A 25,648-nucleotide genomic window follows, 5' to 3' on the forward strand; every position below is an offset into this window, starting at 1 on the left:
CACTTCCAAGTATGTGTTCCAGAGGCTCTACTGAGATGGAAGCAAACAAAATATTGTTGGGCAGACGTTGAGTCAGTTTGGCTTGGCTATCTTTGGAGTGGAATGCAGCAGTTGTTTACAGCGCAGCATGAGATTTCACAGTTGGTTACTGTAAGAAGGAAGGGAGAATCCCACATTCAGTGGAAACTGTGGGGAAATCTTCAGAAGGCAGAATGCAATTTAAACCCAGTGTGTGGTAATCTGAAAACTGCTGCCCTTAGATCCATCAGTGAAAGATTGATCATTAACCTGCTGTTTTGCCTGTCATTCTGGCAGCTGCAGATTCTTCCCTGTCATTAAGCTGTTGTCTTTCAAGCTGCCCTGCACACCTCTCTACCTCTTCCTTGTTTTGACTTCAGCCCTGTGTTCTGCAGTTCTTTGTTAAGGTAGAGGAGGGAGGAGATTATGCCTGACTCAAGCTGGGAGTTTGTCAGAAGTGCATGGTCCTTGCAGGGCAAAAGTAGTACAACTGCTATGAATATGAGAGATGGTGTAGCTGACCATGGTCATTTGCCAGACTCTTTGTGCTTCGTATCCCAGAGCCCAATCCCTGGGGCTGATGGGAGTTGTAGTTCAAAAAAGTAACTTTTCCAAGCTCTGGATTCATGTGGTGGTGATGAAATGCCTTGTGCTACTATTTTACTACAGTAAATGTGTTATTACTAGTTAATATACATTTGCAATTTATGAAGGAGTCGGAGTCGGACTGTAGAAAAATAGAGGAGTCGCAGTCTCAGGTCTGGCTTACCGACTTCACAGCCCTGATTATCATCCCCATATGACACATGGGAGACTTAAAGGGAGTGCTTTGCCTAAAGCTAATTGAGTAAGTTCATGCCTGAGCTGATATTTGGACTGAGATGTGCTGATGTGATTGTGAGATACTATGTTTCGGAGAACCTGATGGGAAGCTGCAATGAAGCAATAGCCTGCTATGTAACATCAAGAACACTGGAGCTTTGTGCAGTCCCCTGCCTGCAGGTTTTCAGAAAGACCTCTTGACATCATGAGAGCTAGAAACATAACAAAGACAAAGTCAGTTGATTGAGACTTTTAGGAATTCACATATGCACATAGTGTGCCAGATTCCAGGGCTGAGAACATATTAAAATTGCTTTGGTGCTAGCATAAGTTCTCAGGTGCATGAGTAGCCATGAATATTTCCCCTTCGGCCCTAATAAATTCCATGGAACATAATCAACATTGGCTACAGTGTTGCGTTTATGTGATGCCATTTCTGCCATCAGCAGCTGCTCCTGTGAAAGTGATGTTGCATCTTCATGACCCTGTGAAGCACCTGATACATTAAGGGGAGGAGCTGCCTGACCCCAGGATTGCCTGCATTTAGCAGAGATATGGCACTGAATTCTAACACTGCCCTTTCAGGTTTTGAAAGGATGGGGTCATGTTGTGGCCTACCTTGCTGTCCTCACCTGAGCCCATGCCTTTGTGGTATGAAGAAAGGCAGTGCTAGTTGACTTCAGTGCCTTTGCAGAGCTGTGCTGCTGTGGTTCAGCCTCCCCTGCGCCAGTCTTTAAACGTGTTTGTGATACTAATTAGCGGATTAGCAATGCTTGATGAATCAGATGAACTGTCAGCTATTACTTCTCCCTCTCCCCTCCTTCCTGGAATATGAGCATTGTTGGGTTGCTTAACCGGCTGCTGCTGCTGCTGTATGTTGAACTGGCTTCCATGGGAACAGGCTTGTTAGTCACAAGTTGCTTAATTGGCTGGAGAATCCGTGAGAAGTGAGTTGATGGCTTATTGAGAAATGTCTTGGTGTATGAAACTGTTCCTTGTGTGCATTTCTGTTGCTGGCTTTGGTACCATCCATGCAGCTGCGGACTCAAATGGGCTGTTCTGCATTGGGTCTTTATTTGTGCAACTTGAATCCTTTTGCTTAAGGGAAAAAAGCCAAGAGACTGTCCTCACCTAGCAACCATAGAATTAAATGAATATCCGGGGGGGGGGTTCCTTCCAAGCCGCACCCTATAATGCTAGTACAGTGTACCTAGACCAACACTCATCATCCTTAGAAATTGCAGTACTAATTACTCTGCCATCTGTGGAATTTGGCATTGAGCAGCTGGCTGGGGGGGTGTAAAAGGGGTGTTGCCTGCACTTTCTGGCTGTGGCAACATCCTTCTGAAGAAATTGAGAGCAAGCCTTATAGATCAATCAATCAATAAACAAACAAGTCTGTCAATACTGGCCTTTTCCTTGTTGACAGTTGCTCTTACAAACAGTGTAAAATACTTCCCAGCCTCTGGCTTTCTGGTTAGAGATGAGGAATGGAAGTGGCTTCTTTTCATTTCCTGATAGGCAACAGTGAGAGTAAGAAAAATATTTCAAATTCCTTGGCAACAGAATAATTTTTAGGAGTCTGAGTAGGGATAAAAAATGTCAAAAATCTTAGGCAACTGTGCAACCAGGTGTCTGGGATCTTTCCAGCCGTGGTGGAATATCCAGACTTGGGTATCTTCCAGAGGCTTTTTCAGGCACTCTGAATCTCCTTCATGAAACATATCCCTATGGCAGGAGTGGGGGACCTCAGGCCCAGGGGCAAAATGTGGCCCACTAGGATTCTCTGTGTGCCTTTGGGTGCTCTCCCCTGGCCACCTGCATCACTGCCCTGCTCTGCGCTCTCCTTGACTGCTTTTGGCTGGCTGAAATATGTTCTTGAACTGTGCTTAGGCTTCTTGCTTGCCTGGGTGGAGAGATGTGAAGGGTGTGTGTGTTTGGGGGGTGAGCTGCGTTTCTGACTTCTATGTGGCTGAATGTAGCCTACTGTACAAAGGTAAGAGTCACATCTGTTGCTCAGCACACTTTTGCCTCAGTCCATGACCATCCCTGGCATGCAATTCCTGGAATGTTGACCCACGAGTGACTGCAGCCAGCCCCATTGGGTTGAAAAGAATCCCCCACTCCTTCCTTGAGGTAACACATTTGTGTGTGTAAGACAACATATGATCCAGACTGCTCACGGACAAAACCACAGCTTCTAAGTGGAAGTTTCCACAATTGCAGAGAAGCATTTTTTCAGGTGCCCATGATCACGGGAATAATTTTCAGCTAGTCAGATCTGCATTCATCCAAAAACATCCGCAGTGGCAGGGCACATCTCATTTTGGATGTCTGAACCCTCCCTAGAATTGTTGCTTTTGAATGTCTAGGGCTGCGTTGATCACTCTCATTTCGATGAGAGCTTGAAGAGCCTCTTAATGGAAGGTGGTGAGGCAAGCTAGGAAGGGTGCTTTCATTCAGATGCCTTTTAGAACACTGTGTCTGGTGACTTTTCCTCTTTACCTTAAATTGAATTTGAAGGTACTCTGAATGAGAGGGTAGCATTAAAATGTATAACGTCATCCCTTGTTAAAAAACAGCCTAAGTGAGGAATTGCAATCCTTTGATTATTCATAGTGTATTTGTTAAGCTAATTTGCAGGTGCACCGGGTTATACAATGGAGGAGGCATTTGAACAGGTAATACTGGGATCAACAACACAGCTTTGCTCTGTCATGAGACATCAGCCACATAGGTGAGGTGCCATTCCTGTTCAACATTCATGGCTGGGGATGTGTGACAAACTTACAGAAGACACAATCCAATTTTTAGGAGCCAGTATCAAATTTCAAGCTCATGAGATTTTTTTTAGAACTTTCCTGGGCTTGTAGGGCATTTGAAGCTTCTGTCCATTGCAGTAGGAATCATAACTATTTTCATTTTTGTTAGGAGAACTACACACAGATTCTTCATCTAATGTGTTTTTAGGCCACCTTAATACCCTTCTCTGTTCTCACCCCCTTCCCCTTAGTTCTTCTCTTATAGTGAACCTGTTTGGCTTACCAGCCTGGACCCCCTTATGGAATGGCTAGCACTCCCACCCCAGCTTTTGACATGTATAGCAACCTGTTTCCTTTGATTGGACAAGCACACACTGGTCTTGTCCTTCTTCCCTTGTCACTTACTTTATGCTGATTATCTACTGCTCTTTCATTGTCATTGCATGTTCCTTTGGCTCCCATCCCATTTTCCTCCTACTGCCTTTTGTCTACACTAGCCATATGTTTCACCAATCTCTGTTGGTGCTCTCCCCACATAGACCTCCCTCCCCTTCCTGATTTCTTGCAGTATGCATGGCTGCCCATAGAAGCTGAAGCTCCAATCACACACTGCAGTTCCTCCTTTGAGCCTTTGATGTGCTTGGGTAAAATCCACTTCCTTCAATCTGAACTGACTTTTGCTAAAGCGCAAACATTTTTATATGCTGCCCTGCCTACTGTAAGAATGAGTCACACTCTGCATGTGAGGCTGTGAATAAGAAAAGCAAGGCCTGTCTTGTGCTTCCTCCCAGAAGCATAATCTATCCCTCACTGTCTGTGCAATTCTAATGTATTTTTATTGATCCTTTGTTTGGCTGTGTACTTGGGAATACACTCTTTAAAAATGAAATCCTTTTAACAGGACCAGGAGAGGTTGCACCAGCTTCTGCAGCACTTATAAGTGTAGATATTGTTTGGGGTATTACTTGTCTGTGCTTGTGTTGCCATGTCTGCACACTGATGCTTGCATTTTTGCAGGCATTCAATATTTTGCATTGAGTGGGATGTCTTTGGATCTTCCCTACCCTATCATCTTTAGATGTCAATATGAGTTTTTTCCACTGCTATTGCCTTTAAATACTCTTCTGTTCATTTGTTCTCTCCTTCTCACACCCACCCCTGAACTAGGCCTATAATTTAGTTCACATTGTGCAGAAATAAAGTGGTGTATGGAGGGGGAGGGGAAACTTTGGATAACTACAAACTAGACCTCTAGAGATAAGTATTCAAAATTAAAACTGGTCAAGTCTGTGTAGTGTATAACCTGAAATCTAATGTTGTCCAAAGAACCATTTGAAAGGAAGTTGGCAAAACTTTTATTTTCCTCAAAATTGTATTTCTGCTCTAAGCTTTCACCTAAAGATTTGGATTCACATGTAAAAAAAATTCACAACTACTCTTGCTCCATGCTGTAGTGGAGCAGCAGTGTTTGAGACTTAAATTCTTGGCTTGTGTATATTTTTCATTTCACTGTTGACTCAGAATGGAGATGGGAGTGTTGTATCAAGAAGAGAAAAGAGAAGCCACTGAGCTGAACATAATAAACAGAGCTTGAAAAATCCCAAGTGACTAGTTACCCCATTCCTAGAATTTTGAGACAAATGCTTAATTTCATTTATTGATTCCCCAAAACAAATGTTGGTGCCAGGATGTGCTCAGTTTATGATATGCATTCCTGAGGGTGGCAGGCTGTCCAATGCATGCATGACCCCAGCAGTCTGTTCGTGTTGGTAACTTCAGGTTAGGTTAGGCCAATTCCTTGCCTTTCTCTGTCCACAGCTGAACAAAGGATCAATAAGAATTAATCAGAATTTTCTGGACAGTGAGGAAGGATAGATTATGCCCCAGGGAGGAATTGCAAGATGGGTTTGCCCATCCACATTGCAGAAAGGAAAAGTTATGAAATCAGACCAGCTTCCCCACTCCCTGTATTTTCTTTAACAGGGTCTATGCTGTAGCTTGCACTAATAAGCCAAAAAGACAGCTCGGGAACAACGTTTGTAGAGATGTCTTAAGCAGAATTAGAGAAGATCACAATAAATTTCAGAGGTGGGAAAGTATAAGAAATGTACCTGATTTGGCTTGGACTGGAGAAACAATGCTTTTGCTTCTGTTTCTGACAGAGAGATGACTTTGCTGCTGATGCAACTTTTTGATATGTTAAACACCTGTAACCACTTGGATTGAGTGTCATGTCATTAGCCTTGCTCCTCTGCACTTTCTGTGGCTTTGTACTTGCTTTTGCTCCTTTTGCTATTGTAAAATGGACTTGAGAGTTGCATGTTTCTGGCTCTGTGATTGACCAGTAGAGAGATGTGGATGAAGTTGCCCTAACAATGACTTCTGTCTAGGACCCCATTGCTTCAGTGTAGGGAACATTTGGCTAAATTAGTCCTGCTGTTTGTTTATGAAAACAGATTGCAAGTCACAAACGTTGCTGTAAGAAATTATGAAATAACTGTGACTTCTCAAAAACATCTGCAGCTTCCAGTTCTGCAAAAGGTGGAGAGTAATAAACCAGCCAGATAAGTTAAATCTATAGTACTGTGCTGTTCTCAGTTGTAAATGTGCTGCAGAAAGTCAGAAAGGCTTGTTTGAACTCCTCTCCTTTTTAAAAAATAGAAGTGGGGGACACACACACAGAGAGGATATACAAACTTTTTATCAGCCAGATCTCTGCAAGTCATGTAGTATATTCTGCCCCACCACCACCACCTATTTCCTGTCATCGGCCAATTTCCAGGAGAGCAGAATCTTTTCGGCTGATTTTTCTGTCTCAGTTTCTAAACCAAACACTAGAGGATGACAGCACATCCTGTGCAGTTTCTAGTCAGCTTTTCCCATCCCCTCTTTTGTCCTTCCTGTTTACATACATACTTGCTTCCAGGCCAACTATGGGTCTTACTGTTACACTCAGTTGACTTTGCCAAAACTCTTCTTGGCGAATGACAGCAGACTTAACCCCTTGACTCCAAGCAAGACAAAATCTGATGTGCTGTGGCTAATTTTTCCTGTCCTGGTTATTCACAGAATGGACAAAAATCCTTTTTTAAAATCCTATTTTAGTTTAAATAGGATCTTTCAGATGTTTCATCTTTCAGATGTGTGCATTTATTTTTTTAAAAAACCCTTGTTTGAAAGAAAACACACATTTAGTACAACATGTAAAAGCATTCACTTAGTATGTTAAAATGAACCATGACCATCTATCAAACTTACTGAGTTAAAAGCAAAGTTTAACCATGGGGGGGGAATTTCTGACTCCTGAGGTTAAAAAATATAAATGATCTGATTTCTTGTATTGTAAATATTTATAGTGGACTTTCTACTGTTCCTAGTGACTATATTATGCTCTGGGTTTTATAATGGATCTATTTAATAGCACACCAATTTTATTTGTTAATGTTAATGTTGACAGCTAGCAATTGGTTACAAAAGCTGCTTACAAAATAAAAGCAAGCATCACACAATATTTAAAAATACAGATATATTTTAATATTTATAGGAACCCAGTTAATGTTTGTTCAGGAAATATATGAATTTCAAAAAGGAAAACTTGTGGGATCACACCTTACCCTATATATGCCTACTCAACTGCTTCAGTCAGTGGTAATGGCACTGTTACAGGTGCCACTTAATACTTGTTCCTCGCATGTAAGAATTTTTAGCATGGTAGCACCTACACTTTGGAACTCCCTGCCTCTTGCTAGACAGGCTCCTTTGCTGTACTGTTTCTGGCGCATGCTTAAAACATTTTTGTTTAGACAAGCCTATCCAGACATGTAGAAGTTACATGCGTTTTAATCTGTTTTAGGTTATTTTTCATATTAATTAGTTTTTGAATGCTTTTAAATGCCTGTTTTTAGTTGTCTTTTATTGATAATTTAAATGTTTTTTGTAAACTGCTTTGAGATTTTATTACAATAAAACAGTTGCAATTCCTGAAAAACCGTCTTATCCCTTATATACCCAGTTGATCACTGTGCTCTGCAGGTGAGGGCCTCCTGCAGATACCATCTTATCAGGAGGTCTGTTCTGCATAACATAGGAAATGGACCTTTGGTGTGGCGGCACCTACCCTGTAGAATTCCCTCCTCTTAAATATTAGACAGGTACCATCTCTGTTATGTTTTCGGTGCCTATTCAAGACTCTCCTCTTTCAACAGGCCTTTTACGTTGAGACCTATCCCAGTCTGCCTCTGTTGGAATTGCTTTTTAACATGTTCTTAAACTTTCTTTTTTTAAATGTTTTTAATCTTAGAAGATGTTTTGATAGCTTTTTTTAGCAACGTTTTTGAATATGTTTTGTTTTAATGTGTTTTAAAGTTTGTTTTTATGATGTTTTAATGTTTTTAGTGCTTTTGTTCCACCCTGGGCTCCTGCTGGGAGGAAGGGCGAGATATAAATCAAATAATAATAATTGGTAGGATCTTGTTGGGTCCATATCAGGTGCTCAGCAGGAGTCTTAGTAAGGGGGAACATGGGTGATGCCACCCGAATTTCAGTGATCATGGGTAGAGGGAGGTATAGGCATGGGGAAGTGGTGAGCTACCATAGAAGCCGAAGGCAAGTCTATGTATGCTTTGTTCCTTGCTGCTCATCTGCTGTGCCCACTGGCCTGTGTGTGTTGTTGTTTAACACCAGATTGGTACACAATAAGACCACACTCATCCATTATTTGGTTGTGGATGAAGGTACTGATTTGGTGTGCATTACTGAGACCTGGATGGGTGAGCTGAGAGGAGTCGATCTGACCTAGCCCACCTGGATACTCAGTGCAACACCAGCACAGGTTGCAGGGATGGAGGGGAGGAGTTGCTGCTGTCTACAGAACTTCCAACTCTATCACCAGGAAACTACTGTGTCTTGGAGCTGGCTGTGAGGGCCTGCACCTGGTGTCGGGCCAAGGAGATAGTAAACTAGGATTGCTGCTGGTATACCACCCTGTTGCCCAGCAGCTTCTCTGACCGAGCTGGCAGAGGCCATCTCGGTTGTGGTATTGGAGGATCCCAGAACAATAGTCCTGGGTGATTTCAATGTCCATGCTGAGGCTGCCTCTGGTGTTCTAGCTCGGGACTTCACGGCCTCATCATGACCATGGGGCTGTCTCTAGTTGTCACCAGCCTGACACATAGGTCCAAGTTGACTTGGTTTTTGCTCCAGATGAAGGAAGGGGTGGTCTGGAGATAAGGGGGTGGATGTCACCCCATTGTCATGGTCAGACCACTTCCTGGTGAAGTTTAGACTTATGGCTCTGATCTTCCCCTGCAGGGATGGTGGACAGAGTAAGATGGTCCACCCCCAGAGACTAGTGGAAACCACAGGATTCCTGAATGCCCTGGTGGAGTTCCCAGTAGGTAGAGCAGGTGACCCTGTTGAAGTCCTTGTCATGCTGTGGAACAGTGAGGTGTGTCAGGCTCTTGACAGGGTTGCCTCCGAGCGCCCTCTCTGGCATTATGGAGCCCAGTTTGCATTTTGGTACACCAGTGAGCTAAGGGCAATGAAACAGGCTGGATGATGGCTAGAGCGCAAGTGGCGAAAGATGTGCTGTGAGGCTAATTGGGCATGAGTAAGACATCACAGTCATGCCTACTGTGTGGTGGTGAGGGCGGTGAAGAAGGCCCACTTCTCTGACACCATCACATCCTCAAGTAGCCATCCAGCAGAGCTTTTCCTATTGTCAGGGGTCTGTTGACATCAACTCCAGGAAATGGAGTTAGACGCTTCGGAGGCCAACTGTGAATTGTTTGCAAGGCACTTTGAGGGTAAAGTTTCTCTCCTCCTTAGCAATCTTGATGCCCCATCCACATCTACTGTAGTCCCCAGTGGGGTGTCAAGTGCAACATCTGCTGCAACTTCTTGGGAGTGGTTTCCGTCGATGCAGCCTGATGACATGAACAACGTGCTTGTGACAATGCAACCAGCAACATGTCCTCTTGACCCTTGCCCTTCTTGGCTTATTAAAGCTTGCCAAGGGGGGTTGACTGAGTGGATCCAGGGAGGGAGTGATCCCAGCCACCCTGAAAGAGGCGATGATCCAACTACTCCTGAAAAAGCCCACCCTGGACCCATTGGTTTGTGACAACGACCACCTGGTCTCAAATACCCCCTTTTTAGGGAAGTGTGATTGAGGGTGTTGTGATACAGCAATTGCAAGTACTCTTGGATGAAACAGATTATCTTGACCCATTCCAGTCTGGGTTCAGGCCTGGTTATGGGACTGAATTGGCCTTGGGCACCCTGATGGATGACCTTTATTGGGAGAAGGACAGGGCGCATGCAACCTTGTTGTAATTACTTGATCTCTCAGTGGTTTTTCATACCATTGACCATGGTATCCTTCTGGGCTGACTTGGTGAGATGGATAGTGGTTCTAATCCTATTTCCAAGGTTGTTTTCAGAGAATAGCATTGGGCAGTTATCTTTTTGCCCCCTGGCAGTTGTGCTGTGGGGTGCTGCAGGGTACCATCTTGTCATATAGTTTAACATCTATATGAAGCCCTTGGGAGCAGTCATCAGGAGATTTGGGGTGAGGTGTCAGCAGCATGATAACGATACCCAGCTCTTTTTCTCTGTAACACCTGAATCGGGAGAGGCCGTGCAAGCCCTGGACCACTGCCTGGATTCAGTGGTAGGCTGGATTAGAGCCAATAAACTGAGTTTGAATCCTAGCAAGATGGAGGTGCTGTGAGTTGGTGGTTCCCGAGTTTGGTCAGTTGCCTGCTTTGGATGAGGTCATAGTCCCTCCGAAAGAGGTCTGTAGTCTGGAGGTGCTTCTGGATCCATCTTCGTTGTTAAAGGCCCAGGTGACCTCAGTGGCTAGGAGTGCCTTTTATCAGCTTTGGCTGGTAAGAGAACTGCAGCCGTTTCTGGACTGGGATAGTGTGACCACTGTTGTTCATGCACTGGAAACCTCCAGGCTGGATTACTGTAATGCTCTCCATGGGGGGCTGCCCTTGAGGTTGGTCCGGAAGCTGCAGCTGGTGCTAAATGTGGCAGTGAGACTGCTCACTGGGGCAGGATATCATCAATGTGTCACCCTGCTGCTGAAAGAATTGCACAGGCTACCTATTAGCTGCTGAGCTAAGTTCAAGGTTCTAGTTTTGGTCTACAAAGCCCTATACAGCTTGGGACCAGGATACCTGAAAGACCATCTCATCCTTTATACACCCAGTCGATCACTGTGCTCTGCAGGTGAGGGCCTCCTTCAGATGCCATCTTATCAGGAGGTTTGTTCTGCACATCATAGGAAGCAGACCTTTAGTGTAGTAGCACCTACTCTTTGGAATTCCCTCCCCTTAAATATTAGACAGGTGCCATCTCGGTTATCTTTTTGGTGCCTACTGAAGACCTTCCTCTTTCAACAAGTCTTTTAAGTAGAGACCTTATCCCAGTCTGTATCTGTGTTGGAATTGCTTTTTGATATGTTTTTAAAACCTTTTTTTTTAAAGAAAATATTTTTAAAGCTTTTAAAAAAATTTTTTAAAGATGTTTTGTTTTAATATATTTTAAAGTCTGTTTGTATGACTTTTTAAAGTGTTTTTGTTTGCCGTCCTGGACTCCTACTAGGAGGAAGGGCTGCAGACCTTATGTGTGCAATGGCTTTTCTCGGTGGTCAGTTCTTGTGACTGTCAGCTAAAATTCCTGTTTGATGAGCAGCATGAGGATTGAATATATCTCTGATAAATTTCAGTATATTTAAACTCTCTTATGAATTTGCATTTCAGATGAGCAACCCAGGTTGCTAATTAAAAGGCTCTAGCTTACAGGGCTTTTTTTCTGTCTTTTGACAAGAGCACCAGTAGTCACGTTCTTGTTAGTCTATTTCCTCTCATAGACTTGACTTGCTTTAAGCATTGACCATAGTTCATGCAAGTTGGAAGTTTGTGTATTAGAAAACAGGAGCAGGTGCTCAGATATAGATATCTCAACCATTCTTCTTATGGCTGTAACTGTAGCCAACACTGTTTAACAGGTGTAGAAGAGAGTGTCCTTGATTGAAAAATGGGGTCTCCCTGAGCAAACCACTGTCAACTGTTATCAGGAGGCTATCAGTGGCTACTAGTTATGATGGCTATGCTTTGCCACTATAGTCAGATGCAGTACGCTTCTGAAAACCAGTTGCCAGTAGCCACAGGAGGGGAGAGTGCTCCTGTACTTAAGTTCTGCTTGTGGCCTTCCCATGGGCATGTAGGTGGCCACTGTGAGAACAGGATGGTGGACTAGATGAGCCATGTCCTGATCCAGCAGCCAGGCTCTTCTTATGAACACCCTCTGCATCTTCCTTAGGGCATCTTGTTAACACCAAGAGGCATGCAGAGTGCTCAGCATGTGCCCCATCTCTTTAACTGAGCACCACCATTTTGGATCAAAGGGGCAGCCCTCTTATTTCATATACTACTTACTTTTCAAGGGTCCCAAGCACGCCTAGGATAGTTTTATGGAATGCTGGCCATGGATTGTTGAGGCTATGAGACACAGGCCTCCTTTAGCCTCCCTAGAGCCTGAAATCATTTTCAAATGGAAAACACAATTTGGCACTTGGAATAAAGCTACACAAATGAGCCAGTTCACCTTCCCTGAATAGTTTATCCTGATTGGAAAATATTTAGTTTTATTTACAGAACATGGTTGGAGGCTAGGTGAACAAACAAAGGCAGAAGAGGAGAGGCATGCCTGAAGAGAGACAATAGCAGCAAAGTCTTCTAAGTCATAGCCCCACTGGCGTGGAATTAGGCAAAGAAAAAGCAGAGCAAACATACCTTGTCCTAACCAAGTGGGGGGGGGGGAGGCAGTACTGACCTTGAAAAATAGCTGGATTTAGTGCCAGCAAGCCAGATACTGTGATACGTGGTTCAAACCTGTGTATGTCATTCCATTTCATACTGTACTGCAATATACATATTTCAATTCTAAAAGGCCTTTCCCATTCAAATACACATATGACAATGTGTTTCCCTTGGCAAGAGACCCTAACCCTACCCAGCACGAGCAGTGTGGGCTGCTCCTTAGTTCAGAATTCCCAAGGTCGAGCTTTACCTTTATGGTACAGCAAACAGCGACTGATCCTCCAGTCACAGTGAGGTGAAAATTCAGGTTATTTCCCTTGTTCCTTGTGTCTGGGAAGCTTGTGGCATTTTCCATCCGCTAATGATGGAGGCCCTTTTGGGCAGCATATCTCCATTTCATAGGTAAGGAAAGTGAGGTGCCAAAGGAGATGAAGAAGATAGACTCTCAAAGTAAGCAAATAGAAAGGCTGGGAATCCGGGCCTACCTTGCGCTTGTAACGGCAGTATTCCTTTCTATATAGATTGAGCATCTCCCAAAGTCTGCATTCCCTCCGTCAGGGGCATCTGTCTAATTCCAGTATGTAAAAGGGAGAGTGCGGAAGTCTTTTCAGTTTATTTTTATCCCTATCGATTGCCGGCTTCTAATATGAAGTGTTCTGTGGAGGAGGAATTTTCTTACAGTTGCAGAGTTGGTAAGATTCAAAATGTAACAGTCACAGTCAAACTACACAGGCAGATTTTTTGGGAGGAGGGTGGCTATGGGCTCCTTCTGTGGCAGCCCTGTAGCATCTGTGTAATATTAATGAAAGCATTGCTTTTCTAATTATAAACTCACTTTGCAGGAGTATGCAGAAAACAGCCCTTCAGCATCTATTAATCTTCTGCTTCAGTTTGCATGTATTTTGTAGATCTTGGATAGAAAGGGCTAGTTGGGAGTTGGTTGGGTTTCTTTTATTATGCTAGTATCACCAAGGAGAATTTTATCTTCCTTGAAAAAGTTACACGGCTAAAGAAAATCCTTGCTGCTTTTCAACTTGTCTACTTACAGCTCTTTTTCCCCTCTCTTGGCTCCCATTACTGGTATTTCTTTCTGATCCAGGCACTGGCGACTTGACCATAGCATAGACACCCATGCAGAAAATTATATGTATGAGCTGGAAGGCTGTAGTTCATTTGCATATCAATTTACAGATAATCTAGCATTGTCTGCATGAATGATTCCTCTCTCCTGAAAATCTTGAAAGATGCTGAAAAATCATGGCTTTTTAAAGGGTCTTTCATGCAGATCTCTTATTTCTGGCCTCCTGGTTATAGATTAAACACACGCACACACACGCACACACAGTTGTTGCATCTTCAAGGTTGCTTCCACAATGACAAAAGCTAGAGATTGTTTTTCCAGAGGTGTAAACTAACATTCCCAAGATCACATGTAGACTACCACTGCTCTTGCTTCTGCTCAATGGCTGCTGTTGCATCTTACTTGACAGATGGCACAGCTAAGGCGCATAGACAGTGGCTTCTGTAAGCCCTGTAACAATTTATGCTGGAGGTGGCTGTGATGATAAATTGCCTGGTGTTCTTGTCTTGTAAACTTCCAAAACTAAATCTTCTCTCCAGTGAAGTGATCCTCTTCCAGTTTTGATATAGTTGTGAATGCAAACAAAATATGGGTTTAGACTCAGTAGGAATTCTTCAGCATATATCTTTTTCCGGAGTATGCTTATTTTTTTTATTAAGTGCGGGGGCTCACCCTTTCACCTTGATGTATGTTCCTTCCTAAACCCTTTCTGAATGCTTCAGGTCCTCCTGCAACCTAGTCCAGTAGGGGATGAGAAGGAACACTTGGTACCACACTGTGATATGTTTGCTACACATTTTGAACATAATATCCCTTGTATCCCGTGCAATCTGGATACCACAGTTAAAGCAGATTGTCCAAGAGTCCTGTTCAGGACACAATCTGGTTCAGTTTTGTTAAGTGATTTTCATGTATTAAGGCCTGAGGATGTGAACAAGATGTTTGACTGAGTGCAGCCTACACCTGTCTTCTCAATCCTTGCCCCTCTTGGTCTACTACATCTAGCAGGGAGGGAGTGTTTGCTGCATCCAGGAAGTAGTAAGTAGTAGGAAATATTCTTTGCACACTCTTGTAGGCATTCAGTTAGTCCACATGTTCCAATGTTGAATCCTTGCACTGGAAGCCAGTATTGGAAACTCTGGTAAACTGTGGTTAAATAAGCTATATGTTATCATGGCCTTTGGCAACTGCGTATGCCAGGGTGGTCCTGTTGGCCTCTGTCAAATGTTATGCCTATAAGCTGGTCATTAAATTGCCTGCTGAGTGCAAGATGAACTAGAGAGTTTTTCTCTGGTATAGGATAGCTACTTGTTAAAAAACATCACATTTTTAGAACATCAAAAGAAATGTGTATAAACAGGAAACCATTACCTGCCTTCCCCTTTTGTTGTTGCAGTTGTGTTTATGCAAAAAAAAAAAAAAAGCAGTGAAAGGAGCAGTAGTTTCTTGCCATGTTTAATAACAGAAATCTTTCCCTGTATATAACAGTAGCTAAATGGCCACAAAGAATAAAGGAAAATGGCCAATAAAGAGCTTGTTACTAATGCACTCTAGGGATTGGTGTGAGGAGCAGCATTCACTATACACAGTATAAAATGTCTCAGGAAAAGGATTGCATGTTAGGGAGGCAAAACTGCTGACTAACAGATTTTAGACCTTTTGAGGCTTAAGGACGTGACAGATTTGGGTAATCACAGAGAAACAGGGACATAGGATGTAGGAGGTTTGGGAGAGAACAGTGTGAATCTATTGTTCTTGGTTTGTTTTGATCTAGTGGCAGCCCAGGGAAACATGCAAGTGGTTTTTTTGGGGGGGTGGGGTCAGATCATGGAGATCAGTCATTCTGTACAAAGAATTGTCCACAAAAGTGGGGCTGCTTTGACAGGAGATCTCCCTCACTCTCTTTTTCAGTAGTTGAATTTTATATAGGAAAAAAGGTCCAAGAGAGGGCATGTAACAAACTATTTATTTATTGAAGAGATGTATATACTGACCTTGAACAAGTATCCAGGGCAGTTTACAAAAAAGCAAGATAAAACACATAAGTTAGCACAGAAGTAACATTAACTGGATATTTAGAAAGTATAGTATAGCCAGAAAAAAGTACTACTTCACATAACCCCTCATCATTTATGGAATCCATTGCCACTAGATAGGGTGATGACTTTAATAGGGCTTTAGACAAATTTCATTGAGGAGGAGGGATCAGTGCCTTTTTATTGTTATGGCTATAAGGAGCTTCCATGTTCAGCGGCAGGCTACCACTGAATGCCACTTGCTGGGGTACAGCAGCAAAAGAGCTATTGCTCTTTTGGCCTGCTGGTGGGGTTTTTGGAGACATCTACAAAAATAGCAGATAGTAATTGGCAATCTTCCCTCTATTCCTCCCCCCCCCCAATTTTTATAAAGTTGACAAAAGTGGAGGTGGAGAATATTTTTTTGTACATTTGTTCCTAATTTTTAATGGAAAATGGTGATAGCTGTGGTATGGGAAATTTGAGACAAATAATTGAAAACTGCTTCACAACTCATAGTAATTATAAAGCCATCCTGAGACCCTGTGAGAAGGAATTCAGCAGGTTACTATCCTCAGTTCTCTGCCAGCTGTAGGAAGCAGTGGAACAGCTGACAGGCTACTACCACAGCATTTCCACATCTCCTTGAAGTATTAACTCTCAAATACGTTCTAGTGTCTTACATACAAATGTTTGCTTTTAAAAAAATAGTGTATGGTAGTAACTAAGGTTTTAGGACAGCATGCTTGGAGAATAACATTTAGGGTGTTAATGCACAGTTTTATGTCTGCAGAAAGTAACTCACATTTTCAGCCCTTGACATCCTGAACCGTTTGTCTCGAGAACAGGTTTTTTTTCCAATGCTAAGGAGCTCACAAGATCAGAGTCTCCATTGAGTCTGAATTATGTCGTCATCTTGTCTTTTTTTTGCAGTGTCACCCTTGTATGATAAAGGTTCATTTTTTTAGCAGGAGAAGTGATGCTATGATTCATGGATATGAAAGGGCTGTTTGGTCAGGTTAAACTGGTCCTGGTAACTTAGGCTTCGTTGCTTCAGTCTGCAAACAGCTCACCTCTGAAGGGCTTATTATGGCCAAGGCCTAGTTAATAGGTAGCCAGGTGGGGAGTGGTGTTCAAACAAACTCCAGCCCTCTCGTGGCAAAAAAAGGCAACCAGGGAAGATTAAGAGGTGTGACAGATGGCACCTGGAATTTCAGCTGCTTATGTGGTGTGTGTGCGTGTGCGTGCGCGCGCGCGCGCACGCAACACTTAATGTTAAAAAATGGAGGAAAACTTGAGATGGTGCAATTGAATGGAGTGATGCCTGAGATTGGCTGTGTTGACAGCAAGCATTTTATTTCAAAAGCATTCATTGCCCTTACTCTGGGTTCAAAACTTCACACATCTTGACTTTGTTTTAGTCAGGCAATTGAAGACCCTCTATCCAGCCACTGGGTATGGTTTATTCCACTGAATCAGAGTAGCATGCTCTCTCCCAGCATGACATATATGTTTTTTTCTGTCTGTAGTTGCACTGTACACTGTGGGGAAAGTTTCTGTGTTTATCAGTTTGGGTATGTCGTGGAAAAGGAGAGTTCTTGAATGCATTGATTAAGAAGCTCCAGGTCTGCTTTGCTTCTTGCTTTAGTGTTCAGTGTCTGACCCAAATTGCGGAACCTCATTTGTCTTGGAATCATTCTTCATGGGATTGTTCCTTTGTGAAGAAAAGGACTGAACCGGTGACAGTAGGAGGTAGAAAGAGTCAGTGCTCTTATGCCACATAATTTCATTCTTGGCTCCACTGCTTTGGCAAAGGTTTAATGCTGAAACAAGATAAATTCTCTGTTCAGGTTATGGAGCATAATTTATTTTGCTTTCTCTGTACAGTTGTTAAGCAGAATATGTTTGACCTGAGGGGTATGTGTGTGTTTGCCTGGAGAACATGAAGTTGTTCATTTCTTAGAGCAATCTCAGTGGCATTCTATTGTGAACGAATCACATGTTCTCACCACTCAAACTGCAGTATTGAGGGGGAGGGAACTGCTGGAAAGGGTGTGTGTAAAGAGACCTTCTTTGGGAAGAGGGAGGAAAGTGAAAAATACAGGGGTTCAGAGGCCTGTTCCAGTGCAAAGGAAAAGTGCTGCTATGGAATGCAGAGAGAAAATTGGCTAACAGAGATAGGGTACACAGATACCTGTGGGATGAAGAAAAAGTGGGTTGGGGGAAAAGCAGATTAACATAAGGGGCAGAGAAAATGCTATGGGATGCAGAGATGGAAAAGGGGACTAACTTGAGGGGGCTAAGAATAAAATTCAGTTTAAAAAATGACAAAAAATGTTTTTCCATGGCTGCCATAGCTGTGCAGCCCTCCTGAAATAATGAAAATGATCATCTGTGACTTCAGTTGCGCACCCCTGGAGGTAATTGGTTAAATAAACATATCAAGATTTTGATTTGATTGCACATACATCCGGCACCTCCTTTGGGAAGCTCAGCGTTGCTTGCATGGGGCATCTAGGTAGTATCCCATTAGGTCCTAATCAGTTTGAGGCTTGCTTGCCTTATAAGGCTGAAACTGAACCCTGACAAGACCGAGGTACTGCTCGTGGGGGACAAGAGAAGGTTGGGAACCGTTGACCTGAAGTTCAATGGGGTGAGTTTACCCCTAAAGGACCAGGTCCGCAGCCTCGGGGTTGTACTTGATTCCAAGCTGTCCATGGAGGCTCAGATTTCGGCTGTGAGCCGGGCAGCTTGGTACCAACTACACCTTATACGTAGGCTGCAACCCTACCTTCCTGTTCATCAGCTCCCGCTAGTAGTACATGCTCTGGTCACCTCTAGATTGGATTACTGTAATGCGCTCTACGTGGGGTTACCCTTGAAAACGGTCCGGAAACTACAACTTATTCAAAATGCGGCGGCTCGATTACTCACAAACAGTCGTCGCCGGGACCACATCACGCCAGTGTTGTTCGATCTGCACTGGCTTCCAGTTGTTTTCCGGGCCCAATTCAAGGTGTTGGTATTAACCTTTAAATCCCTATATGGTTTCGGCCCAGTTTATCTAAAGGAGCGCCTACAACGCCACCAATCATGCCCCTGACAAGATCTGCCACACAAGGCCTTCTCTCAGTCCCACCAACCAAAGCAGCTAGGTTGGTGGGCACTAGAGGGAGGGCCTTTTCAGTGGCGGCCCCCACCCTCTGGAACTCCCTCCCACAAGATCTTCGGCACATCTCCTCCCTGAATATGTTCCACAAGGCCTTAAAGACCTGGCTTTTTCAGCAGGCTTTTGGGACTTCTGGGGAGGCTTAATATTCTCCTGTTTTAAATGCCTCCTATTAAGTATGTTATGTATTATATTATTTCATTGTATTTTGTATTCTATTTTGCCCTATTTATTGTATGTACGTCGCCTAGAGTGGCCATCGGCCAGATAGGCGACACATAAATTAAATTTATTATTATTATTATTATTATTATTTATTATTATTAAAGGTTAAAAGTATCTTATGTAATCGGCCCATTCTCTAGTTGGAAGCAATTTAGAAAAGAGAGGAGGAAGTCCTTTGCTATCTGTACTGTGGAGATTTTAGGAGATTGGCTGTTATGCTCAAGGATTCCAGTTGTGTAAAGCCATTGCTAATTCTAGACAGAGGCTGTGAGACAGCAGTCTAGGGGATTTCCTGTCCACTGGAACAATATACTTTCAGCCCTGCTATGAGAGTGCCCCTGGGATTTCTTCTCATTCTGTGAAAATCCTAAATAGTTACCTTCTACCAATTTATAACAGAGTAATCAGGCCTGATGGGCTGTAAAAGGCAAGGGAACTTCCTTGATTGAAAATTATATTTCCCTGAGTCACAGAGCTCAATGTTGAAGACAACAGTGTTTTCTGACAAGCTAGCATGATCATTAAAATAACTACATTTCTATTTATCTAACGAAACACAGGCTCCCATGCATGAGTGTTGTATTTTGTGTTCCAAAAATATAAGCATTTGTTTCCAAGGAAGCACAGTGCTGGCTTAAAGATGAATATGTGTGTATACACACTTAATGTGGGTCTTTCACATGCCATGGATCGCCTGTCTGCTTTTTCTCTGAATGTCCCTTAAACGTGTTCACTGTGTGCATTTACTGCTTATGCTGGACAAAGCCTTCTGGCAATGAAGGAAGTTGCTGCAGCTAATGCTTATGTCACTCACCTTCCAAGCCACACAAAGTTAGTTGGCACCAATGTGTCTGCTATGAGTGCGATATAGCATCTGATGTGGTTGTACAACTTTTTCCCATCAAGTCTTAAATCAGGGTATGTGTTAAAGCTGCCTATGCTGGGGCATGCTCAGAGGCCTTCTTTTACTCTACTGTCTACTGCCTTATTCCTTGAGGCTTCTGTAACATATTCTGGCATTACAAGAGCATATTTAGGCTTGTCAGGACTAGGTTTTTATCCTGCCTGGCATGGAAAAAAGTATTAGGAAGAAAACCTCCATGGAAAACAGAAGTGTTTGCCAGTAGACCATGTGATGTGCGTAATAATGGTTGTGCCACTTTTCTCAGACACAGTGAGTGTAAACAAGTATGATTTGTTTTATAAGTTCTTATTTGGACAGTGTACAATAGGAACATTTCTCTTAATTTCTACCTATACTTGTGATTAAATAATTTTCTGATTGATCCTGCAACTGTCAGTGCATTAAAAATAACATTTCCATTGCCTTCTGCAACACTTCAGCACCTGAACAAGAGAGTAAACTTGAATTTCCATATTAATTTTCAAGGCTGGCTGTGGGGGCTGTGGAAAAGATAATGATTTTGGCACGCAGGAAATTAGAAAGCTGGTGAAGAGAAAAAAATTATTCATATTCCTCACTGAGACTTGCACATTGGAGGATGAGGAGAACAGGGAGAGGAAATGGGATAACAAATCACATTGTCAGGTCTTGCTGTAGGGTGCAGGGAGAATGGTGGCCAGTCACTCTTTCAGTCTTGAAGCTGCCTGCTGCTGCTGCTAATGCCATAGGTCTGTTTGTTGAACTAAAAATAAACCTTCCCATTAAGCCCTCTCAAGTCAGGGTTGAGGAGTATAACACAAGCCTCCTGAAATCTGAACAGGGACCATTAGAACAGCTGTGTTACCCATGGTGACATCTCTCAAGATTTGGGTACTCAGAGTGGAAACTACCAGAAGATGTTCAGTGGAGTAATCCCTTTACTCCAGAATTTCTGAGGAGCAATACACTTACTGAAAATAAAACAGCCGATATCATAATGCCGTTATGTAAATCTATGGTGCGGCCGCATTTGGAATACTGTGTACAGTTCTGGTCGCCTCATCTCAAAAAGGATATGATAGAGTTGGAAAAGGTTCAGAAGAGGGCAACCAGAATGATCAAGGGGATGGAGCGACTCCCTTACGAGGAAAGGTTGCAGCATTTGGGGCTTTTTAGTTTAGAGAAAAGGCGGGTCAGAGGAGACATGATAGAAGTGTATAAAATTATGCATGGCATTGAGAAAGTGGATAGAGAAAAGTTCTTCTCCCTCTCTCATAATACTAGAACTCGTGGACATTCAAAGAAGCTGAATGCTGGAAGATTCAGGACAGACAAAAGGAAGTACTTCTTTACTCAGCGCATAGTTAAACTATGGAATTTGCTCCCACAAGATGCAGTAATGGCCACCAGCTTGGATGGCTTTAAAAGAAGATTAGACAAATTCATGGAGGACAGGGCTCTCAGTGGCTACTAGCCATGATGGCTGTGCTGTGCCACCCTAGTCAGAGGCAGCATGCTTCTGAAAACCAGTTGCCGGAAGCCTCAGGAGGGGAGAGTGTTCTTGCATTCGGGTCCTGCTTGCGGGCTTCCCCCAGGCACCTGGTTGGCCACTGTGAGAACAGGATGCTGGACTAGATGGGCCACTGGCCTGATCCAGCAGGCTGTTCTTATGTTCTTACCCTTGGCTCTTGAATCAGGAGCAGTACACTTGCTTGTGTGTTGATTTGTCTTGTTGTAGGTCTGTCTGTGCAGTGGCAAATGTATAACTATTCTGATTTCTTTATCACAAATAGCTGATCAGGCAAACTCTCCTAACTCTATTATTTATTTAAGACATTTATATACCACTGAATTATTGTATTTTTAAGTGATGTACATAAAAATGACCCATACATAAAATAAAATAATAAAATCGTAATAAAATCAAACACTACCTTAAAATGCCTGCTAGAACAAAAAGTCTTAATCATGTACCTGAAGTTCAACAAGGAGGGCGCCTGTCTAATCTCAATTGGGAGGGAGTTCCACAGGCTTGGGCCCACCACACTGAAAGCATGGCTTGTAGTTGTTACGAGCTGTTCATCTGAGCCATGGGGTACCACTAACACAGACTTCACTAAAGATCTCAGTAACTCTACTGGTATGTTTTTTTAGCTCCCTAGGATACGCTACCATGAGACTGATGCATCCTTTGAAATGGGATGATCTAAGTGGGGTCTTTGAGAATCCCAAATCAGTGACAGCTGTTGGAAGTTGGAACGCTACTGCAATATTGAGGGGCATTTTTAAGGTTTGGGGGCAGCACAACATGATTTAATTTTCTAATGGACCACCCCAGAAATTTTGCACACTTTCATTAAATTATAAAGGAGAGCCTAAGTGTCTGTGTGTGCATTCCAATGTGTGTACCCAAAGGCAGGCAGGCTCACAGTCATGTGAATAAACGTACATACACACAAGTAGCTTTGGAAGTACCTGAGGAGTGGCCCCATCACCCCGTCTACTCTCAACCACAGTGATTTTCTGTTTGCAACACATTCTTTGGGAATGTGCTCAGCAGGTGCTGAAGTTGATTAAAAGTGCTGATGAGATTCACTGTTAACAGCTCTTCCCCTCCTGCAACAGTTTCCTTGTTCTGCTTTACTAAGCAGACAAATGCCAGGTCCTTCCTTCTCCTGCCAGGAATTCCCTAGCATCTGTTCCTTAAAAATCCTAAATAGCCGGGTGGGGTTGGGAGAGAGAACTACAAGGGACTAAATGAGAAATAGTCTAAACCTGTCAATTTTTCCAAGGTCCCCTGCTCCTGAAATGTAATCTGCAAACTGACCAAACCAAGAAGATCATGAAATGCAGGTGTTTGACCTTTGCACTTTATAAGGGGCCACCATGTACTGGGTTTGACAGACATTCTATCTAGTGTAGCAATGAGCATATCACACATATTTTACAGCAGCTGCACTTGTCTTCAGTTTGTTTCTGGGCAAGATTCAAGGTGATCGTGACTACATTTAAAGCCTGGGCACAGGTTGCCCAGAGGACAGCCTCTTCATGTACCATTCTACCTGTGTGCTGACATCTGCTGGAGAGGTTCTTCTCTGCATCCCAACTGTGGCAGAAGCAAGACTGGTTGGGATGCGTGAGGGAGGCCTTCTCGCTGGCTGCACCTCAGTTGTGTAATTCTCTTCCATGGGAAGCCTGGCTGGGCCTCTCGCTGCCTATCTTCTGCCATCGTAGCTATGATGCTTTGATTTAGACAGGTTTTTGATCTGCTTGCTTAGAAATTTGTAGCGCTGATCCTGCTGTTCTTAATTGTTTTATTTGCTGTGATTGTCTCTTTTTAGTAATGTTTATTAAGATACTGTATATTTTGATTTTTAAAATGTGTAAGCCAACTCAAGCACTGTTTTTAACAGTGAAAAGGCAGGATATACATTTTCTAAAATAAAATCAGTGAGTCCTAAGATTGACTTTGCAGGATCTTTGATGAAGGCTGACTCTTTCAGGAGCAAAGGTTCTGAACCCTGTCTTCCACTTCCTGGAAGTATAGTATCTGGAAAGGAAGCTGCTGTAGCCAAATGTCCTCAGAACGAATGAATTTCAGTTGCAAAAATTATTCCTGTCTCTGATTTCACAGAAAAGCAGGGTCCTGAACGGAAGAGGATTAAAAAGGAGCCTGCAACTCGGAAGCCCAGCCTGCTCTTTGGGATGGGACTTTCAGGAATCCGCGCAGGTTATCCACTCTCTGAGCGCCAGCAGGTTGCCCTCCTCATGCAGATGACAGCAGAAGAGTCTGCAAACAGTCCAGGTGTGGGCAGTGTAATTTGTGCTTAATGTGAGTCAGGTCTTTGCGGTTCTCCCTAAAAGTTTGCAGATGCTGCCTCCTCAGTGGGATCTCAGAAACATCCAGTTAGGTTTATCCCATACAAAGCTTGGAGAACTCCCCAGATTGGTGTGTTTGCAGCTGGGGAATTGAGACTTCACTGCTTCCCTTAGATCTTAGGCCCCTTCATTCTTGAGAGGAGCCACAGCTGCTTTCTACAGTATTTGCTTAATCACAGTCTTCCATTAATGTTTCCATTGTGCCTGCAAAGGCATTTCTCTGCTTCGAAAGATTAACTCGCCCCTCCCCCCCAGCCATCACCTCTGCTTTAAAGGCAGGATTGTCACTATATGGCAACAGCTCCCTCTAAAGGCTTTGGGGGGTTGGCTTTGAATTGAGCTCCTCCTTGACATGTGTGCTTCCTCCTTTTCCTGCCAGCAGTAGATACAACACCAAAGCATCCCTCTCAATCCACAGTTTGTCAGAAGGGAACTCCTAATTCTGCCTCCAAAACCAAAGATAAAGTGAACAAGAGAAATGAGCGTGGAGAGACTCGACTGCACCGGGCAGCTATCCGAGGAGATGCCCGACGCATCAAGGAACTCATTATTGAGGGTGCAGATGTCAATGTCAAAGACTTTGCAGGTAATTACTCTGAATTAGCTGCAGGAGTGGGAAAGGGGAGAGGAAAAGGGACAAAATTGTTACTTGGCTGAGTATGTGAAGAAAATATTATGCTAAAGCCCACTTAATTTGGGTTTTTCCAGCTTGAGTTTAGGAGTAGATGCTTCAGAGGAGCGGATAAGCAGCCTGTAGTTAGACAATCAGGCTGAATTGCTGGGCAGTGATCCAGCTTGGGGATGTTTTTTGCTATCAGTGGCCTTGTTGATATCATTGTTTTCTTTAAAAAAATTAAGCACTCAATTTTATGGGAAGGCCTAATAGGCCATGCATTGCCTTGGCTCACGGAGTCTGTCTATAACTTTCTCTTTCCCATTTCAAGTTGGTTACGTATTACTCGTTGTGGCAGAGTTCAGTTACCTATGATATTTTTACCTTCTGTGCTATATTTTTCCCTCTTGATGCTTTCTACCATTCTATCTTTTTTCCTTTTTATTCTTTACTTATCAACTACAGTGTTATAGCTTCTGGTACCTTGACGTGCTAATGATTGTAGTTCAATTCTTTCTCATTCTCCAGATAGTCCAAATTCACCTCTTACAATCCCATTATTTTGACAAGAATTCCCATTGTGCACAATTGAACATGTGCTGGATTATCTTCATTGGGGGATCTAGGATTTGCTATTTTATCATCTTAAACAGCCTAGCACCGTCATGGATAGATTTGTTTATTTTATTTAACAAATGTATTCAACAAAGGTTGAGGCACTCCTGTTACAAGCAACAGGTGCTTTGTCCTGAGCCTTGTAGATTTTGTATGGTTTCTGATCAAGACACATACTAATTGCAAGTCATTTCTGCAGCTTTTTCAGTAATTCAGAGAGAGGTTTTCTAACAGTGAAGTTGTAGAATGCTTAAATGATAGCTTGCCTTTTTCTTGGAAACTTGCAAGGATGACTCTGTTTGGAAGTCAGCCTGTTAGCATAATTTATTCATTACATTCCAGGAGACCAGGTTTTTTTATTCATTACATTCTGGGAAGAAGTATGTTCGCTTATTTGGCAGCATTCTTCCCTCCCCCATACTGTAAAGCCCCTAGAAACCAGGGCTGTGGAGTCGGAGTCGTGGAGTCGGGAGCAATTTTGGGTGGAGTCAGAGTCGGTAGAAATGTACCGACTCCGACTCCTTCATAAATGGCAAATGTATATTAACTAGTAATAACAAATTTACTGTAGTAAAATGGTAGCACAAGGCATTTCATCACCACCACATGAATCCAGAGCTTGGAAAAGTTTTTATTTTGAACTACAACTCCCACGAGCCCAATCCCTGGGGCTGATGGGAGTTGTAGTTCAAAAAAGTAACTTTTCTAAGCTCTGGATTCCTGTGGTGGTGATGAAAT

The 25,648-nt window shown here is 43.1% G+C and overlaps 1 protein-coding gene across 6 annotated transcripts in view; it reads left to right on the top strand.

Annotated features, from left to right (window-relative positions):
- ANKRD11 (ankyrin repeat domain containing 11) overlaps positions 1-25,648 on the top strand; it is a 195,842-nt gene that overhangs the window by 150,686 nt on the left and 19,508 nt on the right. For 5 of the 6 annotated variants that reach the window (XM_061594504.1, XM_061594507.1, XM_061594503.1 and 2 more), the window contains 2 exons: positions 23,438-23,608; positions 24,062-24,268. In XM_061594504.1, coding sequence (XP_061450488.1) covers positions 23,438-23,608; positions 24,062-24,268 — 378 coding nt within the window. The remainder of the gene's footprint in view (positions 1-23,437; positions 23,609-24,061; positions 24,269-25,648) is intronic. The other variant, XM_061594508.1, reaches the window with a different exon arrangement.

The sequence above is a fragment of the Rhineura floridana genome, chromosome 13 (genome assembly GCF_030035675.1).
Source record: "Rhineura floridana isolate rRhiFlo1 chromosome 13, rRhiFlo1.hap2, whole genome shotgun sequence".
Lineage (NCBI taxonomy): Eukaryota > Metazoa > Chordata > Lepidosauria > Squamata > Rhineuridae > Rhineura > Rhineura floridana.